This window comes from Triticum aestivum, chromosome 2A (assembly GCF_018294505.1).
Source record: "Triticum aestivum cultivar Chinese Spring chromosome 2A, IWGSC CS RefSeq v2.1, whole genome shotgun sequence".
Classification (NCBI taxonomy): Eukaryota; Viridiplantae; Streptophyta; class Magnoliopsida; order Poales; family Poaceae; genus Triticum; species Triticum aestivum.
Genome location: NC_057797.1, coordinates 24822462 through 24831889, shown reverse-complemented (window position 1 = coordinate 24831889; position 9428 = coordinate 24822462). Strand labels below are relative to the sequence as shown.

The window sequence follows — 9428 nt, the reverse complement described above, 5'->3', positions numbered from 1 at the left end:
GCCTCCCTCCCCTGCTCGCCCTCCCCTCGCCGCCGCCGGAGACTGCTGACGCCGAGCAAGCTTGGCGCGCAGCCGATGAAGGTGGCGGCGGGGCCCTCGCCGCCTCGCCTCGTCCGTGGGGGGGCTTCTGGATCTGGGGCGGCGGCCCCGGCTGGTGAGGCGTCGCCGGCTTTGGCATCCGGTGGCGCGGGCACAGGTCGGCGGTTCTCGGCCGTGTGGACGGCAAGAGCCCCAAAGAATGCGGGCCAGCGCGCGGCGGCTGCGTGTGCTCCGGCTGCGTCAGATCTGGCCGCCCCCACTGCCCTCCCCCTCCAGCAAGCTCCTCCCGTCCCCAGATCCGGCCTGCCTCGTCACGGGGCCTCGGTCTGCTCGGATGGGAGTGGGTGTCCGGATGCAGGACCGAGGGAATCCCCAGCCGCCTTGCCGGCGGCAAGGCGGCGACGCCCGCGGGCGCCATGCACCTTCCCGGAGGCGCCGATTCAGGTCTTGCTCCCCATTCCCCTCCCCTTTGTCTCCCGGGAGAAATCCTCAATCCTGTTGGGTAGCGGCGACGCCCTTGGCGCCGTAACCTTCTTGAAGGCGCTGTTGTGGGAACAAAGATGGGTTGTGGGCTTCGCTGTGGTGTAGGTGGTGTGTGGCGGCGGCGGCAGCGTGCGTCCAACGGTGGCGGTGTCTTCCTTGGTGCTGGGTCAAGGTGTTATGGTGCTCTTCGCCGGGCTGCAGGTTATTCCTCCGGTGCCCTTGGATCTTCCAGGACGGGAGGGGATAGGGTTCCCCTCCTACGGTGGATGAACTTCAGCTCGTCGAGCGAGCCGAAGCTCCCAATTTGGTCTTGGCCCTAGCTGTTGCCCATTGGTGCATTCTGATCGCTCGCCCTCTTCCAAGTCAGAACTTTCGCATTTGGTGGTGCTCTGCTCTAGGTGAGTTCGTCGGCGGCATGCCGGGAACGCCTGGTTCCGCACAAGTGGTTTCTTCAAGGCCACCCATCTAGGCTCTAGGGTGAGCATGTCCATCGATCAACGGTGCGGCGCCTTCGAGCCAGGCGAGGAGGCAGGGGCCTTCTTTGACGACAGATCTGGATGGATGTGTCTTTCTCAAGCCCAGGTTTTGGCAACGGCGTGCCTTGCATTGTCGACGGTGCACTCTCCTGACCGGGACTTCGCTTTCGCCTTGGTTTTCGGCGTGCAAGAGGATAGTGGCATCTCCAAGCTATATGCTTTTTGCCAATCTTTTTTTCTAGCTTGTTGTATGTGCTTTGTGAGCTGTTTCCTGGCGCCCCTGTATCTTTGTTGTATGTTTTATTTTCTTTAGTTGGTGCTTGGTGTTGTTTGGAGTTGTATTCCTGGCCGGTTGATGGCTTTGTTAATTCAAAGCCGGGCTCCTCTGGAGCCTTCGTTCCAAAAAAAACTACCCAGCGAGTTTTTTTTTGAACGTCCGCTCGCTGATGGCAGAGTTTTCGCCCGCACCTAAAAATAGCTAAACGTACTCTGGACGAGGTTAGTTGTTATTTTAACAGTTAGATCTAAATAAGTGAGTCTGATCGTGAGGCTATAATTGCTTCAATTTGTTGTGTGTACATTAGACGGGGGTGTTTAGAGAAGAAAATGTTCGCTTGTTTAATAGTAGTATAGATTACGTGCATCCAGCAACATGGAATTTTATATCCTTCCTTGCACATTCAGAATTGCAGCATCGTGCAGCTGCAGGCTTGCAGCAGGTTGGCAAGCGAATGGTCATAGCGGAAAGATAACGGGCATGCCGACTTCTGTGAATGTTCCATTCATGTAGACGACTACATTTGCAAGATCAGCAAGATGTGTGTCTTTTCCTGGATCAATTTTTGAGAAAATCATCATTTTGTTTAGCATTAGTTAAATCTGTTTTTTGATCTGACATTTTGTACTATTCTTGCATCACCAGACCATAGTTTGAGAGATGTGAGAACACACCTCAATGGGTGACATATTATAATTACAGAGACTAGGATAATTACAGAGACTAGTTGTGCGTGAGAGATGAGCTGCATGATGAACGCAAGGTATAATTTGCTAACAAAAAAATAGATATTGGATAGATAATTGTAGGATAATTGTTGATTATTCTCCACCCATGTTAATTATATTTGGATGGTTTGCAGGCTAACCGGCCTAAACTGATCTTGAAAAACAAGTATTGAGAGCAAAGTTGGCAAGGGAAGAAGTATCAAGCTGCAACCACCAATAACCAAACAAGTGCCACTTGCAGCCTTTGGTGAGTCTTATCGTAACTGAGGATTTGATTTTTGTATATCACTGTGTGGTTTCTTTTGACTATATTTTGAATATCTAATTATTTGTTTCTTTCGTTACATGGTAATTTTTTAACTATATTTTAAATACTTGGAAGGTTGCTTTGGTTTGCAATTATGATTTCAATGCCTTAGTTTTGTAAAAAAAAATACTGATTCGTGTTGGCTTGCGATATTTAGGCCAGGGTCGATAAAAAAATGTGCCTACTTCTGAATCATAACTAGCAACTATGTTTCTTAAATAATTCTACAGCTACTACTTAAACTTTGCACAGACATTTATGTTCCGGCAAACTCTTTTCCCGAAACCAAGCGCAAACTTAATCAGTGGGCTGTTCACTTGGTATACATTCTCATAACTATTGATGACTATCCCGAATTATTAGGGGCCCAATTTTGCACGTAATAGTAATCCTGACTCCTGGCTAGTATTACTAATGACAATCCTAATGACTACTCAATAAACTTGACGAATTACTAGCTTGGGGATCACCCTCAAGGCCTCACCCAACCATCTGGTTATTTACCCTAAAACCCATCTGTTTATTTAGTCGCCGTTTTTCTGTAATATAGTTTCCTTTTCTGCAATGTCTTCTAGCACTAGAATGTATTACTTTTGAGTTACAGTGAAAATCACTTTTTGATAGCATGTAGTTCTCCAAACAATTGCACTGCCAACGTGATATATATTATAAAGTTTTGCTTTCTAATTTCGAATGCCATAGAGGGCCTAAGTTCCAATTTTGCACTGGGACCCTGTTTTATTCTTGGGTACAGCACTGCACACGACACATAACAAACATGTACAAGAAAATAAAATGGTGCACAACCTGCATTGCCACTGGATTGCTAGTAATTAATCCCTCCCTGCAGTTTTTGAATGTTTTGTTTACATTACAGCAATCAAGAGAAATTATACTACACCAAAAGATGACTATTGGCATATATTTATAGTGATAGGTTACATTGATTTTCCTGATGATCCATACATTGTGCACAATCTGTTCTTATGAGTACATCCACACATTGTTTCTATGCCTTGTGCAATGCAAAGTACAGGGTAAAACACATGTGTCTTTTCATTTGGATGAGTTGATTTTCTTTTTCAACCCATGCAACTTCTATGTTTGGAAGATGTGTTCTTCCGAGCTGATCTATTTGTCCATTACCATTTTTTTACAGGTCACCAGCATGCTGCCTTAGTATCCACAAGTTTCAAGATGTGTGTTTGGTGAGCTAAAAGGATCTTCTACTGGGATATGTTTCTACCTAAAACCCGATCGTATATTTTGCGCTTTTGTCTGTGATGTAATATTTTGACTTATGAACCTACAACTGTATGCATGTAGACCTGATGGATGGTTGTGCTTTTGGTTGTCCTAGACTTGTGAAACTATATATGTATGGATTATGTATGGATGGAGACTTGTGAATCTATGGATGATGGATTGCTCATAAGTATATGCACATATTACCTCTTAAGTGTGATGCAATCTTTATTACTGTATGCATGTCTGTTTTATATATAGATGGCACAAAATGGACTTTAGATAATAGTTGTTGAAATACATGTATGGGAGACTTGTGTGGTCGGAGTGGACTCAAATCCAGGCAGAATAGTTGTCGGGAAATCTTATAACTACCCTGAATTGTCAGCCTGCCGAGGAAGAGCAGTATGCCGGTAATAATTCTAACTGCCGGCAATGGTATGAATATGAAGGGCGGAGGATTTGTCGGGGTTCACACTAACTGCCGGGAATAACTTTCCCCGACAGGACTTTCAAGGGCGGTTTGTATTTGCCGGCAATTAGACCGCCTTCAATGGCTACTTTTCGCAACAGATGGGGAGAGGAGTGGAGTGGAGGCCGTCCGGTGTTGGGGAGAGGATGGAGGTGGGCAGCGGCGGCCGGAGGCAGGGCCAGTCGACGAACACCCATGCAGCGGTGGTGATGGCAGCGTGTGAGGAACCCTAGCACGCACGAGGGGCTAGGGACAGGAGCGACTCGTCGTGGCGTTTTTCTTTTGGACGGGAGATCAGGAGGAGTGGTGTTTCCTGCTGGTTTTTTCTTCTGCAGTGCATGTGTAGGGTGGGGAGGGGGCTGGGAGGGGATGTAAAATAACCGATTGAAAAAAACCAAACGAAAGTGGTGGGACGACAAAAAATGGACGCAATCCTACCAACTGCTCTATTATGAGTAGAGAAAATGGATGCAAGTATGAGTGGACACAGAGGCTAGTGGTTATTACCCTCCTCCTTCAATAAAAAGGAAATATGAAAACTAGTTTGTGGGAAAAATATTATTGGATGTACACATCAGCTAGTAGCCATAATAAAAGACATACGAACATCAGATTATAGGTGATTTGTCAACTGTTTAGCCTATCTAGACTAATCAGAACTTTCTATATGTATCACCACTCACCACGTATTGTTAGTGACTTGACAATATCAGGATTGATACTGCCAAACATGCATGCATGGAAGTCTTTTCTTGCAGATCACGTGGATTGAAAAACGATAATGAATTCAGTCCACCCCACTGTACACTTGTAAGACGAGGAATTTTCCAAGTCTCTAAAGGGTATGTGTGGCCACATGTAATTGTGTGGCCACGTGTAATAGTTGAAAAATCAAAGGTCAAGAGCGTGCATGGAATAAGATTGGAAATTCATGGTTGGCGTGCAATAGATGTGATGGATTTTGGAAGTTGATTCCAACATCTTGCTTGAAGAAGACGTGTACTATCCCTCCAGTCCAGCTTGGAGCCTGAAAAAATAACGGTATCGAGGGAAAAAACTTGAGGTGGATACATAAAGGATCTTGATGCTCTAGCTAGGGTTGTTGTACAATACTAGCTTAGCCTGTGCCGCGGCAAGCCGCACCCAGTCAATATGTTATGTATATATATATCCTTTTTTTATTGTGTGTGATGGAAAATAAGTCTTATGAGCATATGATATGTGGTCATTACTTTGTAGTCACAAAAACATAAGGCCTAGTGTATATTCTAGTCATTTTAATAAAGTGGGTGTGCATAATATCATAACTTTGGTAAGCACCTCGTAAATTTTTAATACAGTATTGCTAAGTGCTGTGTTAGTCTGTGCTTGTAGTAGCGATGTGTGCAGGCCTGCAGGGTGTATCTATTCCCTCCGTTTCAAAATATTTGAACTCTTATGTTTGTCCTAAATCAAGCTTTTTTAAGTTTGACCAAGGCTATAAAAAATGTAACAAAATCTACAACGCTAAACCAGTGCCATTATATGTATGTATGTATGTATGTATGTATGTATGTATGTATGTATATTTTTGTGGATATATATTACTACTAAAATTTTCTACGAACTTGGTCAAACTTAAGGAAGTTTGACTTAGGACTAACCTAAAACCTGGAAGCAAGAACCTCAATTTGAAACCAAGAAAGTTTACAACTTACAACTAAGTCTGTTGGTATGATGAGGAAAATGTACATTTTGAATTATTCAGCTCCCATACGTTGTTGTCGTTACGACATGGTCTGGACTTTCGGTGGTGTGGCAGATATTTTCTTGCATGACCTGTCTTGGGTGCAGCAAGTCCATCCACACTACACTATAAATACAGTACATAACAGTTAAATTGCTTGCCAACATCCAGTACCGAGTTCAACCGGAGACCAAGCTTCCTCCAGTCGCCATGGATACTGACCAACTCCCTTACGGAAGCTTCTGGCTGGTGGCCGTAGCCACCATTCTTATGTCCTTGATTCTGAGGCAGGTTCTGGGTGGTAAGGACACCGGAGCCAAGCTTCCTCCAGGTCCATGGAACCTCCCCATCATTGGCAGTCTCCACCACCTCGTCGGCACAAAACTGCCGCCCCACCGCGCATTCCTCCGCCTGGCGCGCCGGCACGGCCCACTCATGCTGCTGAGGCTCGGCGAAGTGCCCAGGGTCATTGTGTCCACCCCCGAGGCGGCGATGGAGGTGTTCAAGACGAGTGACCTCACCTTCGCGACCCGCCCGAGCGGTCCCACGCTGGACATCGTCAGCTGCGGGGGCAAAGGCTTCGCCTTCACGCCCTATGGCGACCACTGGCGGCAGATGCGCAAGCTCTGCATCATGGAGCTGCTCAGCGCACGGCAGGTGCGCCGGATGGACTCCATCAAGCAAGCCGAGGTCACACACCTCATGGAGTCGGTGGCTACCGCGTCTTCTGCCTCGTCATCCGCCATCATCGCCATTGGCAAGGAGCTGGCCAGGCTGACAAACAACATCATCTCCAGGGCGGCGTTTGGCGGCAAGTGTCGGCAGCAGGAGGCGTACCTCCGAGAGCTCGCCGTGTTGGCTTCGCTCGTGGGAGGGTTCAGCCTGGTGGAACTCTACCCATCGTCGCGGCTGGTGCGGTGGCTGACCGGCGACTCCCGCGACCTGCGGAGGAGCCACGCCCGGATACAACGAATCCTGGCAGATATCATCCAAGAGCGCAAGGAGAAGAAACAAAATAATGCCTCGGCTACTGCTACTGCTACTGGTACTCCTACTCCTACACCTAAAGAGGACGAAGACCTGCTGGACGTGCTCCTTAGGCTGCACGAGGAAGACACTCTCGGTTTCCCTTTGACGTCGGAGATCATAGGGGCCGTCATCTTTGTAAGTGATTCCGCTTCTTCATACTATCACTCATTTGCAACCAAATCTTTTTAGCTAGTAGTAACCTATTCTTATTTCAAAAAATACAATATATTCTTCGACTTTCCCCATCAGTTCGGACTTTTTTTCCCCGACTTTTAGATGAACTGTTTGATACTACATGCAATTCAACATTGCCTAAAATTAACATTCAATAATTTGCAACAGGAAATATTTGGAGCTGCTACGGACACTACTGCTTCCACGCTAGAATGGGCTATGGCAGAACTCATCCGCAACCCACACGTAATGGCAAGGGCCAAACTCGAACTCCAGCAGAGGCTCGGACACCACCGCAGGTCCACCATCACCAGCGCAGACCTCGGCGACCTGCACTATCTTCGGATGGTCATCAAGGAGACGCTAAGGTTGCACCCCTCTGTGTCACTGATACACAGGGCGGCCATGGAGGATTGCCAAGTGATGGGCTACGACGTACCCAGGGGCACCTCCGTAATGATCAATGCCTTCGCTGTTGGCACGGACCCGGCACATTGGGGTGAGGATGCAGCAGAGTTCAGGCCGGAGAGGTTCGAGGAGATGAGCGTGGAGTACTACAAGCAAGGGTCAAAGATGGAGTACATCCCATTTGGAGCGGGCCGTCGGCAGTGCCCTGGAGCCCTGTTTGCGAGCACGACGATGGAGCTTGTGCTGGCAAACCTCCTGTACCACTTTGACTGGGCGATTCCGGGTGGGGCAGGCCCAGAGACGCTGGACATGGGCGAGGTGTTTGGGATCGTCGTGCAAACTAGGTCCAGCCTGCGCCTGCAGGCAGTAGCATCTTGTCATCTACAAGATCATTAGTGCACCACAAGCTTTACTAGTTGTGCAAGCAAGTTGAAGTAACAAACTACATAATGTCCCTTGTAAGACGGCCATCACCAAACCGTTACTAAGTCAACAAAATGTCCGGATTGCATGGTTTCCTTTACCGTGGCGAACCAAACAAACTAGGAAAGAACTCATAACACCTCTTGAAACTGTGTAATCTGATTACCGATACCATTCCTGTAACCACCTCCTAAGTGCATCACAACGTTCTTGTTGCCAGCGATATTGCTGAACCTACTGCTTAATAAAGTTCTGTTTACCTTAAAAAAACATTGGCGGGCCGCGGTCGAGCTCCCGGGCATGAAAGTCATCGCTGCAGTTGGCAGAGCATCTCCACCCACACCCCTGAAAACGAGTCGCGACACCTGACCAGCAGCTTGTCTGTGAGATTTCGGGCCAAAATGGTGGAGCCCTTCTTGTAAATTTCAGAATGTCTGATGCTTTGGTAATTGCTCTGACCCTAGTTATTACAGGGAGCAAATATTAAGGGATTGTTATGGAGCAACTTATCTATATCGCATAGTCCATGGGGCGTATATAGTACTCCATCCGTTTTTATTTACTCCGCATATTAGCTTTGAAATAAATCAAACTTTATAAAGTTTGACCAAATTTACCAAAAACAAAGTAAACTTTCACAATAAAAAAATATGTTGTATGAAAATATATTAAATCATGCCTCATTCCACAGCTTTAAATAAGAAGAGTAATATGCGTGCTCATGGGCTGCGACAAACTTGCCAGGCAAATGCGGTCGTTGAGTAGCACATGGTCAATATGGTACTGGTGGAGTGCAGTGCATGTGCTCATTGGCATAGGTCCTAGAAGAAATTTGACACAATGCGTCTGTAGAAAGCTATTTTCTATAGATCCACGTGTAACCACATCTACTGAAATTCAAGGTTTGTGCATGTGTGCGTGTGTGTAGGAGACCCAGGCGTGAACTAATATGCGAATGAGCACAAAAGATAACAAGCAACAATTTCAACATTCAGGCACATTGGCGCAAAGATGAACTACTCATAAGTTGGGCAATTCACCATGTCAAAAGGTTGCAAATTTCTTTCTTTTTTTGCATTTTAGAAAGCATGGGTTCTTTTATTTTTCTTAAATAGGTATATCAGTGGTAAAGTAGTGGGTAAAGTAAATCAAATAATAACTTGCCATAAAAGACGTAGAGACAATTACGTAGTATACCAAATCTAACCACACAAATATACAGGTCACGCAACTATACTTGCTCATTAAAATAGAAAAGAAATGTACGAGAGATGCCCAACTATAGAGAAATGTGACTATGCGTCCAAATGTTTTTGGACAGTTGGATGAACAATTTTTAAGAGGGGAAGACTTGATGAACAAAATTATAAGAGGAAAAAAATCACGAAGTTTCACATTTGAAGTATCGATCAAGCAACATTTTGGATCTTTTATATACTTTCACTCACCCTCGATCTATGCATTGGAATACAATATAATCAAGTCATCATTGTTTCAAAGCTAAAAACAGAAACACTAAAGCCGGGTAAAGTCAAACCTACAATTACCCATATATTTAGTATAACAAAGGGATAACTGGAAAATGAACGGAAATTCAATAAAAGCTTCCATTTCAAAAAAGAAACTTCAAATATAAGTTGC

At 45.8% G+C, this 9428-nt stretch overlaps 1 protein-coding gene across 1 annotated transcript; it reads left to right on the top strand.

Annotated features, from left to right (window-relative positions):
* Positions 1-5999: 5999 nt before the first annotated feature.
* On the top strand, positions 6000-8022 carry LOC123184424 (desmethyl-deoxy-podophyllotoxin synthase; the record flags this gene model as incomplete). The annotated part of the gene is given in 2 exon segments (XM_044596549.1): positions 6000-6917; positions 7125-8022. Coding segments are annotated over 2 exon segments (1554 nt in total), but the record flags the coding sequence as incomplete, so codon positions are not given.
* Between the last annotated feature and the right edge of the window lie 1406 nt (positions 8023-9428).